Here is a 25,000-nt window from a genome sequence, read left to right as displayed (position 1 = left end):
CTTTGTATTCCTATGAGATAATCTGTAATGTATATGTGCAATGTGTACTATGTATTTGTGTTTTTCTGGAGCTTTTCTCCCCAGGACTCCATTGAAAATGGGCTCCTTGTGCCCAATGGACTATCCTGGCAAACAAACTGCAAATAAATAAATACATTTAGCATTTGAGTCCATTTTAGTACACCAAGAGTTTACTAGGAAGAGTTCATTCTGAAGGCTTTGGTTGTCATAGGGTAACTTAACCCACCAGTTTGCAATTGTCTTAAAACGTTGTTAGCCAGAGGTCTTGTCTGTCTGCCTGGAGATCTGTGAAGTAAATACCGAAACAGAGATGTCCCAGCACTAAGCCTTGAGTGATACCACTGGTAACTTTCATACTTTCTGATAAGGCACCTCCAACTCACACTGTGTGGGCTTTGTCTTTTAGCCAGTTTACTATCCAGTTTACCAGAAATGGGTCTTATCGTAAAACATGTAGCTGGTGTATGATGCCAGAATAGGGAATAGTATCCAAGCCTTAATCAGATCAAAATATGCTGTTTGCAGTGCATGGCCACTATTTCCAGCCTCTGTAACCATTGTGAATAAATTTAGCAGATTAAATAGACAGGATTTATCTTCACAAAACCAAACTGCTGGGGAATCAGTCTAACAAGGTTATTGGTATCACCATTTATGAGGTCAGTTATACTAGTGTGTATGTGTTTGCTGTCATTTTATGAGATCAGTTATGCTATACTACAAGGCTAAGCAGATGAGGCTTTTAAGGCTGAGGGGTGTTTAGTAATAATATGTCTGTTTTCATGTTATAAGAATTATTTACAGTTGTAGGGAGAACTCAAGTAAAACAAAGATGTAGGATTAAGGCACAATCAGAAACAAAAACAAGAATCCTGAAAAAAATGAAGCAGCTAGTAATACAAACTACAAAAAAGCATGAAGAAATGGGGTAGAAGAGTCATCAGTATAAAAATATATAATATGCATGAATATACTGCTGAGAATAGCAACTGACTTATGCATGAATATACTGCTGAGAATAGCAACTGACTTATGCATGAATATACTGCTGAGAATAGCAACTGACTTATGCATGAATATACTACTGAGAATAGCAACTGACTTATGCATGAATATACTGCTGAGAATAGCAACTGACTTATGCATGAATATACTGCTAAGAATAGCAACTGACTTATGCATGAATATACTACTGAGAATAGCAACTGACTTATGCATGAATATACTGCTGAGAATAGCAACTGACTTATGCATGAATATACTGCTGAGAATAGCAACTGACTTGCACTTTCCTCAATTTGGGGAATGAAAAAAGTGGAATATTTTTCCACTGCAAGGGAGTGACAACAATCCAGATATTCCTTTCCTCTGAGGCAAAGCTAACCTAGGGTCAGTTATATTAAATAACATGAGTGTAGGAACAAATACGGTAGCAGAGCAGTCAGAAAAATGAGTTGCACACTATATGTGAAGGCATGGTAGAGTCAGTTAACTGAATGTCACTTTCCAAATCAGCAAATAGGATGAAACTGTCCATGGAACTGAAGTTACATGTAAAGGGCATGTCTTCCTACCTGACGGAAAGCTAGTCTGCATCTACAATTGAGAATAGAAGCAGTGGAAGTGGCCAATTCCTCCCATAGAAGAAGACTGCATTTGGTCAAATATTTGGTTACTTTGTTCATTCAGGAATGTGACATTTGGTCACGTGTTATTTACGCCATGTAGTATAATAAAATGATTCTAAGCAAAACATGTATTTAGGCACTAAAGTGTGCAAACATTGTGCAAATGAGGAGGTTATGTATTTTGAATGAATGTAAGGATGTAGATTATCTTATCAAAACAAAAATGTATGCATTTTTTTTGAAAATGGCGCTGAAATAACTACTATATTTTGTCATAGCAGGCAAAGCCCACTAAACCCCTCATTCAGGGTGTCACACCTCCTTCACCCTCTACTGATTATAATGAGGTCCAAGATTTTCTGACCTCAGGGAATAATAAGAACCCACACCTTTGCAATTAATTCTTTTAAGAGAACATTATCAGAGTTCACATAGTTTCTTCAGTAAAAAGGGCTTTCTTGAAACCACAGTGCAATCAAGCATGTATCATTACTTAACAGCATAAAAAGTCTCGTAGCTCGTGAAGGAAAGAGAAATGCACAAAAGAAAATGATTCTAGCTACTTCAGAAATCTGCAGATAACATACAGAATGCTCCTTAGATGAACATTTAATCCATGCATATATGCAGTATACCTAAATACTCTGAGCTCAAAGTACATATTAGCTTTTTAACTGGCGTTAGTTATTCATTGTAGGCTTGGCACCAAGCATTTTTTAAGAAACTGAGAATGATCACTATTAGTTACCAATGCAGGTGTGGACATTTTTCAAGGACATTTCTTTAAATATATAGGTTCATGTAACAAACAGTAGCCTGAAAGTAGCACTAAACAGTGTTGAATTATCATACATTTCTAGTCAAGTGGTTTTGCATGCAGGCATGAGGGAAAACAATGTGGTAAACTTGCTCAAGGGATACCATGGAATCTGTTCTAGTCACCATTCAATTCAAATCCTGGTCAATACAGGGCTATATTATGTAAGTACAGTGGACTCCCTCTTATCTGGCCTCTATTTAACTAGCCTCCTCTTTAACCAGCCATCACATTTCTTCTGCAGTCCTAACAAAAGACAACAGAGAGAACAACACTTTTGCCTCCTCTTGGCTAAATAATGACATACATTTGAGTTTTAGACTTCATATTCATTAGAAAAATACAAACTAACACAAATCCTGTTATTCTAGTTGATATATAACCTATAAATATTATTTTATGTGCTTTTTCTGATTAACCCACCATTCATCCTAAAGTCTGGTTCCAGCGAGACCGGATAAGGGGGACTCCACTGTAGATGAAATAGTCATAAGGCTTTATGTTTAAACAAAATCATATAAAGACATCACATGTATCCATAAAATCTAAGGACTAGATTGCCACTGCATCTTAGAAATCATTAAAAAAAAATTAAAAATAGAAATCCAGTCTCAACACCAAAAAAGCTAAGAAGGATAATCCATTTGAGATCTGAAATTCAGAGTGCATATGTCTCTGCAAATGTGTGAACTGGCTGATGTAAATCAAATACCAGAGTGCTTACGAGGAAAACTACATGGTCCATCACAGTAGGTTGCCATATCTCTCAAATGTCTCTAATTTTGCAGAAGATCCCTGATTTTCAACTTATGTTTTTGCCCTGCCCCCATAAAATGTTTGAGTTTTTATTAAATCGCCGAGGAATGCAATGATGTCAGACATTAGAGATCCATATTTCTTACTGCACAGAAAATGCATCTTGATGAAAAGCTATTGTTCTATTAAAATTTATTTTGAGTGAATTAGAGTAATTTAAAAAAAAAAAAACTGTCCCTTATTTTCAGTTTTTGGACCCCATTATTTTTCCTACTGTGTGACCTTCTCTTGACTATACATTGTTCCTGGGTCATCCCAGAAAAGGGGTGGCATGTCCATTGGGCCTACCTGGTCAATAAATATGTATTGTTGTTAAATCTAGGCTGTGATGGCCTTGTAGCCATACTTTAGAGTACAAATAAACTTCACATATCATATATTTTACATAAGATAGTTACATTATTATTTTAAAAATCAGACATTTATTTTAGAACCCAGAAGCAAAGGCATTAAGTAAGAGTTCAGAAAACACTGCTCCGAGCTGAGAAGTAATTAAAGAGATACCTATCTCCATTCTACATGCACCACATGGGATCTCAGCTTTCTTGAGTGAAGTAACAGTGTTCATGTGTGATATGCACATGAATTGTATATATCTTGTGCACTAATGCATTGTATTTGGGCTTTGTTTGTATTATAGGTTCATACTAGGCTATCTGCCCGAGGGCATTTACAAGCCTAACCCATCGTTTTTGTGGCTTACGCCACCCCTTTAGTATGGGGAACTATACCCATTATTTTGCTGTGCCTCTGTCGAGCAGTGACACTGAGTTAATCCCTGGGGTATATCTGTGATCTCCCATCCATTGGTCAAGATTTCTCTTGAACAAGGCCAGCGAGGTGCTCCGCCTCACATGTACCGGGATTTTGTTCCACAGCATAGGGAGTCTTTGGGTGATGAATCTATCCCTCCAGCACGTCCTATTAATAGCCGTGTCAAGGTTTAAGTCTCCCGCCCTTGTGGCTCTGATGGATCTAGATTTTTTGAGGTGAAGCATATTCATCAAATCTGGGTTTGACATGGCCTTGTATGTTAGGCAAAGGTCACCTCTGAGCAAGCGGTAAGCGACTGAATAGAGCTGGAGTTCTTTCAGTCGGGCAGCATAGGACAGATTTTTGAGACCCTTTATCCTTTTGGTGAGGAACTTTTGTGGCCTCTCCAGCTGCTGCAAGTGTCCTGTATAGTTCATAGGTTAGTACTAGGCTAACTGCCCTTGTTGGTCATTTCAAGCCTAGCCAATTACCCCACATCAGAAAGTTATATGTAAACATAAAAATGCATATACAGGCATATAAACTCACACATGCCCTGACACACACACACACACACACACACACACACACACACACACATGATTATCTGTAATCTGTATATGTGTGTGTGTGTGTGTGTGTGTGTGTGTGTGTGTGTGTGTGTGTGTGTGTGTGTGTGTGTGTGTGTGTGTCAGGGTATGTGTATATATATATATATATATATATATATATATATATATATATATATATATATATGTATATGTATATATATCCCCTTCTGATATCCAAAAGGCCGTATCATCATATTTTGTTTTCTTGAGATGAAAATTGCAAAAAACAAAAAACCTGAATGGTGGATTTTTCCCAGAGCAAGTAAACACTTGCCCAACATGCCTTTTTCTACACTGTAGTCCTATCCCAGAGTTTGTTATATATAGTTGGGGTGCAGGGAGTGTGAGGGCATACCCCCCCAAGTGGGTTTTATTTACTACAGTGTGTGTTTTTATGGAGTTTGGGCAAGTGTTTACTTGCCCTGGGAAAATATTGCCATTCGGGTATTTCATTTTTGCAATTTTCATCTTGTGAAAACGAAATTCAGAGATCATGGCCTTTCAAATATTAGAAATAGATCCATATGTGTATATATATATATATATATATATATATATATATACACACACACACACACACACACACACACACACACACAGAGAATGTCCATGTATTCTGAGTAACATTCTTCTTCACATCTTTATGTGTGCAAATATGTATAGTCTGTGCAATGCTAACATCATGATGTATATGTACGCTACATGTCAATGTCACAATTCCCATATATATCATACATGAGCATTGTTTGTTACAACTCTGCAGAAAGCAGAGAGCTCATCTGGTGCATGGGGAGCTCCTTTGATTACTCCAAAACTTGCAGTAGTATTGTATGATTTTTTTTTTACATCTCACTGCAAAAATTCAGAATGAATATTCAAAAACATAGCAGTAATATTAAGAATATATTATATGCATTATAATAGCCCGTGATAGATGATGAGAAACATTATAAAATATCTGCTAGGTAATTGGGTGGAACTTAGTCTGATTAGTTATGGGTTAAGTATCAGATTTTATTATCGTAAAAACATGCCAAAGTCACACGTTGCGCTTTTTAACCAACATCCTCAAATACTTGAGAAATATGTCACACTTCTATTAGCACTGCCTTGACTACAGCTAAGCAGGAAATCATTATGGCATGCGATAATAATATTGTTATAATTTCAGAGAAATACTAATGCTATTTCTATTACCTTTCCTGTAAAGTGTAATATTGTTAAAGTAAGTAAAACAGTTTTTGGTCATAATATGTCAAAGCACTTCCTACTATGGTCATACAATACTAGCAGTAGGGTACATTTAAGGTAACATAGTTCTTTCATCCAATATTATACTTTAATTGCAGCCTTAAGAGCAGAAAAACATTGAGCATAATTTTTAATGACTGATTTACGTTACAGTTTTTTTTTCAGTTATTACCATAGAAATACTTAATCTTATTCTTGGCTTATTTAAAAAAGTAAAATAAAGCATCCCATGAACTACTGACATAGAAGAAAAAAGCTTTACAGTTAAAATTATAGATCTCCTGCTCAAAACTATAAGGCAAGCTGTTCTTCTAAAAATGTGACACTAATGGCACATTTTCAATTTGCGACTCATCAAATTAAGCTACTCAAGTGCTAAAGCACAAAGGGTTTGCCTTAAATGTTTGTTTTGACTGTTTTCTTTAACAACTTTCACTTCACATATATCCATTCCAAGAGCATTATGTTTTAGTCCAAAAAAGGCCGAGGTTTGTATGTATGATCAAGGTGAGTGCCCGAAAAAGAGTGTGTAAGATTGAAATCAAAACAATTTTACATCATTTGATGCTGACAATATCTTCTAAACTAGCTGCCCAATTAAAGATATGAAATCAGGTTTTCCTTTGCATGTGCAGATACTAAATACAAGGCTCCTCTTTCTCAGATATATTCTATTTTATGTTATATGCCTACCACTTATACTGGTAAGGCTGCAGCCAAATGACTCCAGTTATTGGCTGACATATCACGGTACCCAACAAACAATATCTTCCCAATTTCATACCTTTTTCCAAATAATGAAGATCCTGAAACCATTACCTTTTAGTGGTAGACAAATATGCTTTCCCCTGTGATTAGGTTCATAGGTCTATATTAGGCTAAGGACCACCAGGGTCTTTACAATCCTAGCCATACAAACCAACCCAGTTTTGTCCTTGAACACCTATATGGTGGGGTATGTCAGAAAAGAGGTTGCTAAGGGTTATGTGTAGTGTATGTTAGTGGGGATTAATTTACTTACTTTCAACCTTTCTCCATCAGAGACATAGGGATCAGACCAGGGGTGACTTTGTAATTTCTCATCCAATGATCAAGCTTTATATAGATGGGAAGTTTATTCCATAGTACAGGGATCCTTTGAGACACATATAAGTCTCTCAAGCATGTTCTATTTATCTTGCAGGCAAAGTTCAGGTCCTTGGATCTAGTGTTTCTGGTGCAGTTTGTTTTGCAGATGTGCAACAGATCCATCAGAGCAGGATCTAATGATGGCTTATATGCTACATGTAGACTGCCACCCAGTAACCTGTAGGAGACTGAGTACAGAAGTAGGCCTTTAAGGCAATCTGTGTAAGAAAGGGTATTCATACCTTGGTTTGTCCTGGTGAGGAACCCTTGAGGGCATTCCAACTGTTGCAAGTGTCTGACTAGGTACATGCCAAAGGGGGCATTGTATTCACTGATGGGTCTGATAAAGGCTGAGGAGAGTGATACTAGAACTTTCTCTGACCTGGATGCCATACCCTTGCTTATGCATTGAGTGACATAGAAGGATTTTCTTACTGTTTTGGCTATGTGTTGGTCAAAGGCCAGATTACTGTCTGCATATGTTCCCAGATCTCTAACTAATGCTGAAGTAATTAGCTTGAGTGGATGATTTCCCAATGGGCACTGTAATGCATTTATTTGCATTGAGTTTTAATCCCTAACTTTAGCACCAGTCACTTGTTTGTGTTAGACCCTCTTGTAGGATGTGGTTGTCATGGGAAATCTATGATAGTATCCAATTTACACTCTTCTATGAACTTGGTGAGCCAGTGAGCTTTGACTTCCTTTACTTCTGAGAAGTAGATGTCAAATAGGAACGGGCCAAACATGGAGCCCTGGGTACTCAGCTGGTAACCAGTCTCCTGGTGGAGGATGTCTCAGCGATCCTGTCTTCTAGGGTCCTATCTATGAATCAGCCAGCAATCCAGATAATTATGTATGGATTTATGCCTAGTTTTGAGAGTTTGTCAACAGTACCTGAGTGGAGTATTGTAAGAAACACCTTGGCCAGGTTAAGGTAGTTGTTATGCACCATTTCCCCTCATTTATAGTCTCTCTCGAAGACGTCTACCAAACTGAGTAGGCAAGACTTTCCCTTAACAAAGCCAGACTGAGATGGGTCCAGTCTCTATAGGTGGCAAATGTCCTTGTCCACCCTTGCCATGATAATTAATTCCATGCCTTTGCATATCATGCTTGTAAGATTGACGGGACTGTAGTTCCTGAGGTCAGCTTATGGTCCACCCTAATTAAGAGGGATCTCTGTTGTGGCCCTCAATTCACCTGGCACATAACCTGTTTTGAGGCTGTAGTTGAAGCGTGCCTCAAGTGGTCCTGCTAGGTCATGCTTTGGCTATCTAGGAATCAATCAGGGATGTTGTCAAGGTCCATTGAAACACTGTTTTTGGCCTTATTGAGCATCCCAGTCCTTGTTGCTAGTTTGGGGGATATATTATAAGGTATTTTACAGTGGGTAGTGGGGTTAGTGGAGGGTGAAGTTAGAGCTAAATTTATCAGCCTGTAGATTTGTTATGTCATCCTAGTCAGTGATGGTTGTGCCATTTACCACCAGTTCTGCACACTGCTGAGTGTTACCTTTAAGGTTCCTGACATAGCTGAAAAGGTATTGTGATTGTCCGTAGCCTGGGAGGCTATCATGACCTCATAACTGGCCTTGTTCAACCTTATTAGACCGCTTAGTTTCTTGGTTATTTGAATCAGTGAGATCTTATCTCTGTGAGAGTTGTTCTTTCTCAGTTTAACCATGACTTTTTTCTTTTGTTATATACTCTGTTAAGATATGGATTCTACCAGCGAGGCTTATTTTTGGTGTTAGATCTGGGCTTACATCTGGTAGGAATGTCACCCTCAATGTAGACAATTACCTGTTTATACAGGGGGTTTCTGTAAATAATTCTGCATAGGTAGCTGTGTTTTCAGGGTTGACAGGACCTGTGAATGTTGATAAACTGTCACTTAATAGGATGTAGTTTGCTTTAGAGAAGTTCATGACTGTTATGGCTTTAGTTGGGTTTTCCATGTTGATTTTTATTTTCAGGGGCGGCTTTGTGGTCTGCCCTGATCAATCAGGACTTGACATGGGGGGAGTGCAACACTCTCCTATTTTGGTGTGTACTAGGTTGAATCCAATATCTTTAAACCTCTGGTTGGAGTACACACTATCTAGTCCAGGGTGTTTGTGTTGATAAAGTCCAGGAAACATTGTGCCTGTGAGTTAGAGGTAGTGTATGTTTCCCAATCTATAGAGGAGTAGTTAAAGTATCCAATGAGAAGCAGATTTGGTTGGATGGTGATTGCCTGTAGTTGGTCTAAGTAAGAGTTGTGAGTTTCATGGGTCATAGAGTGCAACTTGCAGCTGGCCAGTACATAGTAAGGAACCTTGTCTATGGAGACTTGGATTTGGATGAACTCTAGGGCATCCTCTGTTTAATCAACCTGTGGTTGTATTTGTTGCCACTGTAGAGAAAAAAGCTTCATCTTTAGTCCTTGTCTGTGCTGCTGTTGGTCTAAAGGTCTGGAAGGTACTGTAGCCTTAAACTGTAGGACTACTTTCTGTGGCTTTAAACCAAGTGTCAATGACAGCACAGATGTTTACATTCTCCACTGAGTGAAGAGAACTTCTAGGATGTGGAGTTTCTTGTTTAGGATCCACGCATTAAACAGTAACATCTTAAGGTTGAGTTGAGTGCTTTTGCTACATTGGTAGTTTTGTTATTTGGATATTGCCTAAGAAGGCTTTAAGTGGGGTGAATAAAGTCTTTACCAACATCTAAAAACCGGGGGGGGGGGCAGGTACAGACTATCCTTGGCAAAGCAATGTGGTCTATTAACCATGTCCGCTCATGCTTACAGATATTGGATTCCCTGCAGTGATCCTACTAGCATAGTACTGACAAACTCTGATAAATAGGGGTCCAGTGAAAGAGTGATAAAATTAACTCTCATGATGAGAACCTGTCCTAGAACAGGAACACCTGGAAATGGATGAAGTGTGGAAGAATCACACCAAGGAAATACAAAGTGAGTGAGTAACTGTCAGACTAAGTGATCAGAGAAGGAAAAGAATGGCTGGCCTGACGTTGTATAAGATAAATGAAAAGGAAAACTAGGTCGCATGGTTGAGCTCTGGATGATGTCTGGGAGAAGCAAGATGGACATCAGACTTGTTGACAGCACAAAGGACTACATGCTTGGAAAGATAAGGAAAAAAGAGTATGCAGTCCAATATTGAGAATGAACTCTGCAATAAAAGAAAAACAGAATGAAAATAAGTTGTGAGAGTTAGACGCCAAAGCATTAATTGGAATGGGATATGGCAACCTCTGCCTAGATTATGACTTTTGCCTGAAGAAACAATGGGAAAGAAAAAGACGAACAGTTTCATTGTTTTAATGTTTGCTAGAAACAGGTTCAGGGTCTTAATTTAGACCATCTATGAGCTACTTGTCAGAGTAAGGTTGTATACCCTGTTACCCAACAAACTATCCAAAACACTTTTAAAGAAAGCAGGCAGACAGATTTTCTTATTGTACAATAAATTCCTTTCTATTATAATCTTGCACTGCAATAAAAAGACCTTCTCAGCATTATAACATAGCAGGGGACATCAGTAAACCCCATCTTATTAAGAATTTTGGTAGTATTCTTTGCAGCTACAACACCAGATTTGCTGCTAACTTGCTATACACACACTTACAAATTAGTATCAAATCACACCATATCAACCTACAGTTTATCAGAATCAGAATCACATTTATTGGCCAAGTATGGAAGCATACATGGAATTTGACTCCTGTTTCAGTGACTCTCCAAGTATGAATTACATAAATGACATACATACAACTATTAAGAACAAGACAGACAATATACATGCAACTATTAAGAACAAGACAAAAAAGTAAATATACATATACATACAGGGTGCAAAGTACAACTAAGTGCAAGAAATACTGAAATAGACTCTGAAAGAAAGAAGTATTAACAATATGTAAACAATACTGCAGAATCCTCAGAGGTTTGTGAAAAAGAATACCCCACCTAATAAGCTGAGTTTACCGTTTATGAACTTGATGGCCTGTGGAAAAAAATGTTCTTATATCTGCTTGTTTTAGTGCATATTAATCTGTAATGCCTGGCTGATGGTAATACTTCAAAAAGATGGTGGCCTGGATATGAAGGGTCGGTGATGATCTTCCCTGCCCTTTTCATGACTTTGGAATAGTGCATGCCCTGAAAGGAGCACAAACTAGCACCAGTGATATTTTCAGCAGACCTGATTATTTGATGTAACCAATTTTTGTCATGATTAGACAGAGATCCATATCACACTGTTATGGATGAGCTGAGAAAAGACTCATCATCATCATCATCATCATCCCCCTTTTTCCCATTTTTGCATGGGGTCAGGGTATCGTATTAACTGTCGCCAACTCTCTCGATTCGGTGCCACTCTCCTGCCTTCTTCAACACTCATGCCTGACTGTCGCAGATCTTCTTTCACACAATCCATCCACCTCTTTGCTGGATGCCCTCGCTTCCTCTTACCTTCTTCCTGTCTGTCCCAAATCTCCCTCACCAGATTGTCTTCTGCTTTTCTACACATGTGCCCATACCATCGTAATCTGTTCTATTTGATCTTTTCTGCAATTGGAGCTACTTTGGCTTCTGCTCTTATGTCCTCATTTCTTCGCCTGTCCCGCAGTGTGCATCCTACCACCTTTCTCAGGCACTTCATTTCCATCACCTCTAGCTTCTTCAACTGTTCTCCCTTTACTGCCCATGTTTCTGTACCATACAGTTGTAATGGTCACACCACTATCTTGTACACCTTACATTTCAGCTTCTTTGGCATTCTTCTGTCATAGACTACACCTGATACTCTATGCCAGTTGGCTGCAGCCCCTCTGATTCTAGCTTTGACCTCTTCATTCAGACTACCCTTCTCCTCAACCACCCCTCCTAGATACTTGAAGCTGTTTACCTGTTCCACTATCTTCCCATCTATCTCTATTCTCAGCTTCTTCTGACTTCCCCAATCTGCTGCCATTACCACTGTCTTATCTGTGCTTAGTTTCATCCCATGTGCCTTCAGATTTGCATTCCATTCTCCTATCCTTTGCTGAAGTTCTAGATCAGAGTCTGCCTGTACTGCCACATCGTCTGCATACAGCAGCTTTGTTGCTCTGACCCCTCCAACCTGTTTGCTGATGTAGTCCATTACCAGTATGAACAGCAGTGGGGTCAGAGCTGAATCCTGGTGTACACCCACTCACACTGGGAACCCCTCAGTGAGGCCAAACACTGTTCGTACTTGAGTCACTGGGTCCTTGTACATAGCCTGTACTAACAGACCCAATTACTACTATATAGAACTTAATCAACAATTCCTGTGGGAGGTTGAACTTCCTTAGCTGTCTCAGAAAGTACATTCACCATTGTGCATTTTTTATGATGGTCCCTACATTGGTTTCCCACTTCAAGTCAGGGGAGTTTATTAAGTAGAGGGGTAGCAGATGGCCCTAGATTTGCGTATAAGAACCACAGTATTTTAAGGCAACAATTATGTTTTCCTAGATATGTCATGTCTGGATCCCAAGTTTTGATGGGTACATCTAAATGTCATAAATGCAATTTTTGTCAGTTTATAGATGAGTCTAGGTTCTTTAGGCACCTTGTCATGGGCTACTTGTGGAAGTTGAGGGCATCTGCTGATTGCTCCACCAGGAATGTGGTTTATTTAGCACATTGTCAGGGCTGTTATAAATTCTATGTTTGCAAGACCAACAGGAGTTTAAAAGAAAGAATTAGGGACCATGTGTATTGCATGAAGAAGCAATATGATTTTAGTGCCTTAGCGAAACATGTTTTATCTACTGGCCCTGAACACAATTTTGTCTTCTAGGTATTATGTGTGATCAGCCCAAGTCTGCGAGGTGGTGATATAATGACTCGTACTGAGGTGGTCGAGTTGGAGTGGATCTTGAGGCTGGGGGCACACCTAGCTATGGGGTTGAATGATCATGTCCCCATTAAGCCTGTATTAAGGAATAAACATCCCTAGGGCGTTTATTGTTTTTTGTTTATATATTTATGAATATTTTTCGTGTTTTATTTATTTGTGTTAATGTTTTTATCTTTATTTTTTATTTTTCATCAGATTTTAAGCCAGTAAATATTATCTACTTCATATGCCTTTAAGCTGAGAATGTGGCTGCATGAATGTTTGTTCTATTGGCTGTTAAGCTGTTTGAGATTATGTCATTTGTATTTAAGTTATTCTGTCCCTATTCATGTTTGTCTGAAGAAGCGGTATGGTATTACCGTGAAAGCGCTAACTTTTTTTTCTCTGCAATAAAGTTTTTTTGGTACAATTACTTGCTGGTTCATCAAGTTTTTGGATTTAGCTGCATATCGAGCTGTCTTCTGCTTGCTTTGGGGAATTTTGTAGCCTTTACAATCGCCTAAAATTTTAACTTGCTGTCAATTACCACCACAAAATCTCTTATAGTAATCACATTTTCGAGAACTATACTAGTGAGAGCATAAGGATACGAAGGACTGTTAACTCCAAAGCGGATATATATATCGATATATACATATATATATATATATATATATATATATATATATATATATATATATGTATGTATGTATACATACAGTGATTTGCTCTCTGTTACTTACAACATTTGTATTCAAAGATGTTTCACCAACAAAATGATTTGTTTTTCATGCATATTTTTAAAACTCCACTTTTGTCAGAATGCCCAGACGGTATAACTGTATCACTTTTGTAAGAACGCCCAGACTGTATAGCCGTGTCACTTTTGTCAGAATGCCCAGACTGTGTGGCTGTATAGCTTTTGTCAGAACACCTAGACTGTATAGCCGTATCACTTTTGTCAGAATGCCCAGACTGTATAGCCTTATCACTTTTGTCAGAACACCCAGGCTGTATTGCTTTTGTAAAAATGCCTAGACTGTATAGCCTATGACTTTTGTCAGAATGCCCAGACTGTATAGCCATATCGCATTTTTCAGAACAGCCAGACTATATAGCCATTATCACTTTTGTCAGAATGCCAAGACTGAATAGCCGTATACCTTTTGTCAGAATGCCCAGACTGTATAGCCGTATTACTTTTGTCGGAATGCCCAGACTGTATAGCCATATCGCATTTGTCAGAACAGCCAGACTGTATAGCCATATCTCTTTTTTCAGAATGCCCAGACTATATAGCCTTATCGCAATTGTCAGAACAGCCAGACTGTATAGCCATATCACTTTTGTCAGAATGCCCAGACTGTATAGCCATATCACCTTTGTTAGAATGCCCAGACTGTATGGCCATATAGCTTTTGTCAGAATGCCCAGACTATATAGCCGTATCACTTTTGTCAGAATGCCCAAACTGTATAACCGTATACCTTTTGTCAGAATGCCCAGACTGTATAGCCGTATCACTTTTGTCAGAATGCCCAGACTGTATAGCCATATCACTTTTGTCAGAATGCCCAGACTGTATAGCCGTATCACTTTTGTCAGAATGCCCAGACTGTATAGCCATATCACTTTTGTCAGAACAGCTAGACTGTATAGCCGTATCACTTTTGACAGAATGCCCAGACTGTATAGCCATATCACTTTTGTCAGAATGCCCAGACTATATAGCCGTATCACTTTTGTTAGAATGCCCAGACTGTATAGCCATATACCTTTTGTCAGAATGCCCAGACTGTATAGCCGTATCACTTTTGTCAGAATGCCCAAACTCTATAGCCGTATAACTTTTGTCAGAACAGCCAGACTGTATAGCCATATCACTTTTGTCAGAATGCCCAGACTGTATAGCCGTATCACTTTTGTCAGAATGCCCAGACTATATAGCCGTATCACTTATGTCAGAATGCCCAGACTGTATAGCCATATCACTTTTGTCAGAATGCCCAGACTGTATAGCCTTATCACTTGTGTCTGAATGCCCAGACTGTGTGGCTGTATCAATTTTGTCAGAACACCCAGACTGTATAGCCGTATCAATTTTGTCAGAAGGCCCAGAATGTATGGCCGTAACGGTTTTTTCAGAACACCTAGACTGTATAGCCGTATCACTTTTGTCAGAACAGCCAGTCTGTATAGCCGTATCACTTTTGTCAGCATGCCCAGACTGTATAGCCCTATCACTTTTGTCATAATGCCTAGACTGTATAGCCGTATCACTTTTGTCAGAACTCCCAGACTGTATAGCCATATGACTTTTGTCAGAATGCCTAGACTGTATAGCCGTATTACTTTTGTCAGAATTCCTAAAATGTATAGCTGTATCAATTTTGTCAGAACAGCTAGACTGTATAGCCATTTCACTTTTGTCAGAATGCCCAGACTGTATAGCCGTAATACTTTTGTCAGAATGTTTAGACTGTATAGCCGTATCACTTTTGTCAGAACTCCTAGACTGTATAGCCGTATCACTTTTGTCAGAATGCCCAGACTGTGTGGCTATATAGCTTTTGTCAGAAAACCCGGACACTATAGCTGTATCACTTTTGTCAGAACGCCCAGACTGTATAGCTGTATCACTTTTGTCAGAATGCCCCGACTGTATAACCATATGACTTTTGTCAGAATGCCCAGACTGTATAGCCGTATCAGTTTTGTCTGAACAGTTAGACTGTATAGCCGTTTCACTTTTGTCAGAATGCCCAGACTGTATAGCCATATCACATTTGTCAGAACAGCCAGACTGTATAGCCGTATCACTTTTTTCAGAATGCCCAGACTGTATAGCCCTATCGCAATTGTCAGAACAGTCAGACTGTATAGCTGTATCACTTTTGTCACAATGCCCAGACTGTATAGCCATATCACTTTTGTCAGAATGCCCAGACTGTATGGCCATATCACTTTTGTCATCATGCCCAGACTATATAGCCGTATCACTTTTGGCAAAACACCAAGAATGTATAGCAGTATTACTTTTGTCAGAATGCCCAGACTATACAGCCATATGACTTTTGTCAGAATGCCCAGACTGTATAGCCATGTCACTTTTGTCAGAATGTAGACTATATAACTGTATGACTTTTGTCAGAACACTCAGACTGTATAGCCATATCACTTTTGTCAGAATGCTCAGACTGTATAGCCGTATCACTTTTGTCAGAATGCCCAGACTGTATAGCCATATCACTGTTGTCAGAATGCCCAGAATGTATAGCCGTATACCTTTTGGCAGAACGCCCAGACTGTACAGCCATATGACTTTTGTCAGAATGCCTAGATTGTATAGCCATATCACTTGTGTCCGAACATGCAGACTGTGTGGCTGTCTTGCTTTTGTCAGAACACCCAGACTGTATAGCCGTACAAATTTTGTCAGAATGCCCAGACTATATAACCATATGACTTTTGTCAGAATGCCCAGACTGTATAGCTGTATCACTTTTGTCAGAACGCCCAGACTGTATAGCCATATCACTTTTGTCAGAATGCCTAGACTGTATAGCCGTATCACTTTTGTCAGAATGCCCACATTATATAGCAGTATCAATTTTATCAGAACAGCTAGACTGTATAGCCGTAACACTTTTGTCAGAATGCCCAGACTGTATAGCCATATCACTTTTGCCAGAATGTCTAGACTTATAGCTGTAACACTTTTGTCAGAATTCCCAGGCTGTATAGCCGTATCACTTTTGTCGGAATGCCTAGACTGTATAGCCATATCACTTTTGTCAGAATGTCTAGACTGTATAGCCGTATCACTTTTGTCAAAATGCCCAAACTGTATAGCTTTTGTCAGAACACCCAGACTGTATAGCAGTATCACTTTGGTCAGAACACCCAGATTGTATAGCCATATCAGTTTGGTCAGAACAGCTAGACTGTATAGCTGTATCACTTTTATCAGAACGCCCAGACTGCATAGTCGTATGACTTTTGTCAGAATGCCCAGACTGTATAGCCGTATCACTTTTGTCAGAATGCCCTTACTGTATAGCCGTATCAGATTTGTCAGAACAGCTAGACTGTATAGCCGTTTCACTTTTGTCAGAACTCCCAGACTGTATAGCCATATGACTTTTGTCAGAATGCCCAGACCATATAACCATATTACTTTTGTCAGAATTCCTAGAATGTATAGCTGTATCAATTTTTTCAGAACAGCTAGACTGTGTAGCCGTTTCACTTTTGTCAGAATGCCCAGACTGTATAGCCGTATCACTTTTGTCAGAATGTTTAGACTGTATAGCCGTATCACTTTTGTCAGAACTCTCAGACTGTATAGCCGTATCACTTTTGTCAGAATTCCCAGACTGTGTGGCTATATAGCTTTTGTCAGAACACCCAGACACTATAGCTTTATCACTTTTGTCAGAACACCCAGACTGTATAGCTGTATCACTTTTGTCAGAATGCCCAGACTATATAGCCATATGACTTTTGCCAGAATGCCCAGACTGTATAGCCGTATCAGTTTTGTCTGAACAGTTATACTGTATAGCCGTTTCACTTTTGTCAGAATGCCCAGACTGTATAGCCATATCGCATTTGTCAGAACAGCCAGACTGTATAGCCGTATCACTTTTTTCAGAATGCCCAGACTGTATAGCCCTATCGCAATTGTCAGAACAGCCAGACTGTATAGCCGTATCACTTTTGTCAGAATGTCCAGACTGTATAGCCATATCATTTCTGTCAGAATGCCCAGACTATATAGCTGTATCACTTTTGTTAGAATGCCCAGAATGTATAGCCATATCACTTTCGTCAGAATGCCCAGACTGTATAGCCGTATACCTTTTGTCAGAATGCCCAGACTGTATAGCCGTACCACTTGTGTCTGAATGCCCAGACTGTATAGCCGTATCAATTTTGTCAGAATGCTCAGACTGTATGGCCATTTCGGATTTGTCAGAACACCCAGACTGTATAGCAGTATTACTTTTGTCAGAACAGCCAGACTGTATAGCCGTATCACTTTTGTCAGAATGCCCAGACTGTATAGCCGTATCACTTTTGTCAGAAGCTCAGACTATATAGCCGTATGACTTTTGTCAGAACACCAAGACTGTATAGCAGTATCACTTTTGTCAGAATGCCCATACTGTATAGCCGTATGACTTTTATCAGAACACCCAAACTGTATAACCGTGTCACTTTTGTCAGAATGCCCAGACTATATAGCCATATGACTTTTGTCAGAGCACCCAGACAGTATAGCCGTATCACTTTTGTCAGAATGTCCAGAATGTACAGCCGTATCACTTGTGTCCGAACACCCAGACTGTGTGGCTGTCTTGCTTTTGTCAGAACACCCAGACTGTATAGCCGTATCACTTTTGTCAGAACACTTAGACTTTATAGCCGTATCACTTTTGTCAGAATGCCCAGACTATATAACCATATGACTTTCGTCAGAACGCCCAGACTGTATAGCCATATCACTTTTGTCAGAATTCCCAGGCTGTATAGCCATATCACTTTTGTCAGAATGCCTAGACAGTATAGCCATATCACTTTTGTCAGAATGCCTAGACTGTATAGCCATATCACTTTTGTCAGAACGCCCAGACTGTATAGCAGTATCACTTTTGTCGGAATGCCTAGACTGTATAGCCGTATCACTTTTGTCACAATGTCTAGACTTTATAGCTGTATCACTTTTGTCAGAATGCCTAGACTGTATAGCCATATCACTTTTGTCAGAACGCCCAGACTGTATGTCTGTATCACTTTTGTCAGAACACCCAGACTGCATAGCCATATCAATTTTGTCAGAAGAGCTAGACTGAGTAGCCATATCACTTTTTGTAGCATGCCCAGACTGTATAGTCGTATCACTTTTGTCAGAATGCCCAGACTGTATAGCCATATCACTTTTGTCAGAATGCCCAGACTGTGTGGCTGTACAGCTTTTGTGAGAACACCCAGACTGTATAGCCGTATCATGTTTGTCAGAACACCCAGACTGTATAGCCGGATCAGTTTTGTTAGAACAGCTAGACTGTATAGCCGTATTACTTTTGTCAGAACTCCCAGACTGTATAGCCATATGACTTTTGTCAGAATGCCCAGACTGTATAGCCATATTACTTTTGTCAGAATTCCTAGAATGTACAGCCGTATCAGTTTTGTCAGAACTCCCAGACTGTATAGCTGTATCACTTTTGTCAGAATTCCCAGACTGTGTGGCTATATAGCTTTTGTCAGAACACCCACACACTAAAGCTGTATCACTTTTGTCAAAACGCCCAGACTGTATAGCTGTATCACTTTTGTCAGAATGCCCAGACTGTATAGCCATATGACTTTTGTCAGAATGCCCAGATTGTATAGCCGTATCAGTTTTGTCTGAACAGTTAGACTGTATAGCCATTTCAGTTTTTGTCAGAATGCCTAGCCTGTATGACTGTATCACTTTTGTAGGAATGCCCAGACTGTATATCCGTATGCACTGTGTTTACTCCTCGTGAAGTTCTCTATGTCCCCATATCTTTAATATTCTTATGCCACTACAGGGCTGCATCACAGAGGATATAACACAGGAAACCAGACTAAACAATGCATATGAGTAGTCATACTGAATGTGTTTAAACTAAACAAGTTTCGACTGGACTTTCAAATGCAATGATATTTAAATAGCATGTACCCTGCTATTCTACAAAAGCTGTTGTGCTCAGTTATCTGCATTTCTAAATTAAAGGCAAAACTTAATGCATACATAAATCTATTGTGTCGCTACATCTAAAGAATAAGAAATCATAGTTCTAACTAATTGCATTCCTATACATTTTACAGCTCTGACACAAGCAAAATGTTGATGTGCAACTGGGTTAATCAAACCTTACCTGGCGGACACATGCTGCAGCATTTCTGAGTGCGTGAATGTTTGTATTCTTCTTTATATTTGCAGTCTGTTCCTTCAGGAGGGATGTAAGGCTTCTTAACCTAAATAAATACATACAAATAGTTGCATTAAGGCATGATTCATGTCTTTTAGTTCACTTTCTTACAAGATTTTGGAAACAGTAAGAATCAATTCAAGCTCAAGAGTTTAGATTCTTGTAAGAGGCTGGCAAAGTTATTTTTCAGCCATTAAGGTCTAGGACATAGAATGCTCGAGACAAAGTAAGCCCTTATTCTTCCTGCTATCTCTCTTAGCAAGAACTTTCTTTTATACATAGTTCCATACGTCATTTTTATGCGTATTTCTAACACAATATTTTCGAGTTAATTTTGTATCATTATTTTCAAAAGTGATATGGACCTTTACCCCAGCACTCTGCTATACTTTATCCTGCCCCTCATCATCTCCCTGTTTTAACATTTTCTTTTGTGTCCATAAATGTATTAGTAATAATGTTGTTTGTCTTTTGGGCGCCACAGCGTAACTCCAGTCTGCTAATGATTGGCAGTAGATTTTTACGAAACACCGAGGTGCCAGCTCGATGCTCAACCTTCAACGAAGGCACGCCCATTTACGCACGCATGTCTTTCGAATGCTACCCAACTGCGGGGAAGACATGCAGACTCCACATAGAAGACACTCCCAAGCCCAGCCGAGAATCAAATTGGAGAACCTCTTGCTGTGAGGTAACAACGCTACCGCCGTACCATCATGGCATCCAAATGTATTAGTAATAATAATAATAGTAATAATAATAATAAAAGCATGCTTAACACAATAAATCACCTTGAAGGCTGGATTAAAACTCGCTGTACTGATATCATGTCAGTCACTTAAACTTTTGTTTAAATTAAAATTAACATCTAGTCAGCACAGCTGAAAACTGAAAAAAAAATAATTACTGTGACTATAAAACTGGAAGTGCTGCATCATCTTTATAACCAGAATATTGACAGCTCCCCTATCATTTCTAATTGACAGGCAAAGATGCACACTCAGAGTAGAACATTACTGACTCTAATTTTTACCAGCACAAAGATACTTAATTTTTCTTCTATCTAATACCTGTTTCTACATAGATTTATTAGAATTTTTCCATGCATTTATTGGAAATATCCTATCTTCTAGATGAATGTCCCAATATTTATGCAAGCAATTTTGATTTAATCTGGCAACAACAGGCTCTTGGCCTAGTCCTCATGGCAAAAGTTAATTTGCTATAGTTAATCTTTGCCACATCCTTCCAAAAGGTACAAAATGATAATCTTTGCCACATCCTTCCAAAAGGCACAAAATGAAACAATTTTCTTCTTAAAAGGGGGTCCCTACAATACGGATAAAATATATCGTTGACCTAGTTATCTTGGCTCCATTGAAAATAACAGACCACCCCATCAATTGCATTACTTCTGATCTAAGAAACCTTATGAAGCAAAGATATTAATCACAGTATATTATGGTATCTGCCAGTTATCGCACTCCTTGTCAATCCTATGCCAATGGAACATGGTGCCTACAAAGGATAGATATTGATTTTATCATAATATTGGAAAATAAGTCTCCCAAATCTCAGTTCTAGAAGAAGCTTACCACTGCCATAGGTAGGAAAAATGTGCCTTTGCTCTTACTGTTAACTTTCGAACAACAACACAATGATACCAGATGAATTGCCTTCTTATGTGCTAAGGTATTCAGTCATATGAGGCTTCGAAAAACATTATGCACATGATACAACCTTCCCTGACTCAATAATGCCATACAGCACCAACACCCCAGTTGTTCTCAATCTGTGTTCCAGTTCCTGTACAAACTTTTGTCCACTTTAAGAGTTCCTCCAAACAAGTCATATTGGCATTATATAAATGTATAACATAAAAAAATTGCTGTCTCATTTTAATTTTTAACTGGTCTCTGACTAAATCAAAAATGGGACCAACACAATGGATTTTATTGAGAAAAAGAACAGAACAAAACACTAAGTACTTTCATCGGACATTAGTGCCAGAGTCTTCATCAATACAAATTACTAATTTTACTATTTTCCATTAGGGCAACTATATTTTATTTTATTGGTTGAAGTCTAATCTTATGACATGACTGGAACAGTAAAAAATAGGCTGTATATTTTATACTAATTATTCTGATGTAGTCTCTGATATTAGTGTGAGATAAAAGGGCTTTGCATTTTATTAATTTATTTATTTATTTCTATTTTTAATGAAGTCCGTTGCTCTGTCTGCATGTCTAGTTGGTTTATTTATAAAAGGCTAATACTTTTAAATTTATGGGCTGCTCATTAGCAAAAAATTTGATTCATGATTAGGTTTAATACTTTCAGGATATTAATTATTTAAGTCAATTACCTCTCTAGTAATTACTTTATTTCTTATTCTTACCAAGGCTTTTGAACTGTGCCCCAATAACTTCTCAGCAGTTTGTCCATTAAAAAAATGGCATTGATTCTTGTCCATGGTAATACAATTAATGGATGGCCTCGCATCTCCAAAGGCTATGTACATGAAGGTTTCTGTTTGGATCCATTTCTGCCTCTATTTCTAAATCCACACATCTTTACAATTAGTGATATTAAACTCAGTAAAGTATGCTGATGACATAGCTCTCTTTCAATCAAATGCTAGTATAATTAAAAACATCAGTAAGGATTTGGACTTGTGCTAGATGGAACAATGGTTTTAAAACAAGATCCTGTATATAAATATGCTTAAAACAAAAGTACTAGGTAGTTCTGGCTTGTGAAGTGGCTGACAGATAACTGGTATAGTAGGTGTTGTACCCATGGAATATGAGCCTATGATATATACACTGCTATCATACAGATGTACAAGCCATTCGGATTATGCATGCATGCCTCAGAATGCAGCATGCAAGCTGCTGAAAAGGATGGGGTGCTGTACCCCAGAAGATGTAGGCCACCCCATAACAACAGCAAGCTGCCCTGCTCCTTATCACCTGACTGCTACCTCCACAGGTAATGGGTGGGCCAATAGGGCTTCCTGAATAGAAACAAATGGGCTGTAGGGCTGTCACTTACTCAGGGAATGCCTTGCTGCTGACCATATAAATTAAATGAGATAAGGGGTCATAGTCTGATGTGCCATAAGACAAAGTCCTCGTGAGGAAGCTGTAAACAAATAAATCTAAAAAATAGTACTTATGTTTGAGATTTGGCAAAGCTTTGATAATCTAACCTAGACATGTAAAATATTAAATTTAGACATTAAATTTGTTCTATCACTAACACACATACTGGAAGTGTTTCTAAATTTAAATATCTGCATTTCAGGTCTGGCTTACAATTAATATTTTCTAGATATATTGAAGTCTTGCTGGTGAAGTTATATTTCTAAATCCATGTTGACTACAGTATATAAAGTGCATCATCTCCTAAGTAACAGAAGCTTTCTTAGTCTAGCAGGAGTAAGCTCATTGAACCTGCTTTTTCTTCATCAAGAAACTTACCTTACAGGTTCCGCAAAACAAAACTGACATATTCCTTGCATTATTCTGTTGAAAAAACAAATATGCAGGACAAAAGCACCTCAGACACCCAGAAATCTTCAGCTACTCAGCTCTTTAATAAAATGATGAACAAACCACAGTACCACACTTTAAAGTTAAGTGCTTTTCGTCTGGTTCTATGACCAGACTTCTTCAGACAAATAACAGGAGGTACCAAATATTTATACTAACAATACACTTTCCTCCACCCACTAATTAACCAATTAAACAATCCCAAAACAATTAATCAAACAAAAAAAAGTTTAAACATATAAGCCTGAACTAAAATACATTCATTTAAATCAGTCCTCACTGGTATTAAATAAAATAAAAAAAAACAATTTTCCTTAAAATTAAACAAGTAGAAATGTTTAAAATATAAATGTTTTATATATATATATATGTGTGTGTGTGTGTGTGTGTGTATATATATATATATATATATATATATATACATATATATTAAAATACATGAATATATTTAATCAAACTCTATGGTGAAACCAGCAAATATAAGACAACTAATATATCAAATACATTATAAGATGTACAACAACATGCCTTATCATCATAGTAATCACCCATATAAATTGATTATCTATTTAGATTTTTTAGTTTCAGTAAACATTGTATAGAACAACTATCATTTATACCGGGAAAATGGCAAGCATCTCTTTTTTCTAATAATAAAGATCTCAGACCACCCTTTACCTCTCCAACTACATGATCAATTACTCTAAACATAAAACTGTGCATTGGGTTTGTTTTGATGTGGGCAGCTAATGCATTTTCAACCTTGCCTTTCCTAATATAGTAAAGGTGCTCATATACCCACTCGTCCAGTCTACGGTCGGTTTTCCCAATGTAGAATGTGGGACATAAGTTGCACTGAGCAAGATATACTACATAGGTTGTATTGCAATTATACTTGCCTGACACAGTCTTATAACTATGATCCCTGATATTAAATGAATACCCTATACTCATATATTTACAAAAGTTACAAGACTCACATTTACTCATTTCAGGATTCCTAATAACATTTTGTTGTTTCCTTTCTATAAAATTTCTCAGATTCATACCTCTCTTGAAAGTGAAAGCAGGATGTGGACCCAGCAAGGTACATAATTCCAAATTATTACTTAACAAGTCGCAATTCATTCTTATAATTGAACTAATATGACCACTTTCTGAACTATATTTTAAAATAAATGACAACGGTGACCTCTTGACTTTTTGGGTACTATCCATCTTATTACACAACAAATATGTACCTTGTAATAAAGGTGTGTAAAATCCACAAGCAAGGTTGAAAATGCATTAGCTGCCCACATCAAAACAAACCCCATGCAAAGTTTTATGTTTAGAGTAATTGATCATGTAGTTGGAGAGGTAAGGGGTGGTCCGAGATCTTTATTATTAGAAAAAAGAGAATTGATGTGGCAGATTGGTTTAGATGCTTGCCATTTCCCTGCTATAAATGATAGTTGCTCTATACAATGTTTACTGAAACTAAAAAATCTAAATAGATAATCAATTTATAGGGGTGATTACTGTGATGATAATGGGTGTTGTTATATATTTTATAATGTATTTGATATATTA

At 38.1% G+C, this 25,000-nt stretch overlaps 1 protein-coding gene across 1 annotated transcript in view; it reads right to left on the bottom strand.

The window, feature by feature from the left end:
- TNFRSF1B (TNF receptor superfamily member 1B) overlaps window positions 1-25,000 on the bottom strand; it is a 447,025-nt gene that overhangs the window by 244,173 nt on the left and 177,852 nt on the right. Inside the window, exon 2 of the mRNA XM_044063042.1 lies at window positions 19,818-19,917. Within this exon, the coding sequence (XP_043918977.1) occupies window positions 19,818-19,917 (100 nt within the window). The remainder of the gene's footprint in view (window positions 1-19,817; window positions 19,918-25,000) is intronic.

The sequence above is a fragment of the Protopterus annectens genome, chromosome 2.part1, assembly GCF_019279795.1.
Source record: "Protopterus annectens isolate FY-2018-M chromosome 2.part1, PAN1.0, whole genome shotgun sequence".
Taxonomy (NCBI): domain Eukaryota; kingdom Metazoa; phylum Chordata; order Ceratodontiformes; family Protopteridae; genus Protopterus; species Protopterus annectens.
The sequence above is the reverse complement of the archived record's forward strand: the minus strand, read 5'-3'. Positions and strand labels throughout refer to the sequence as shown.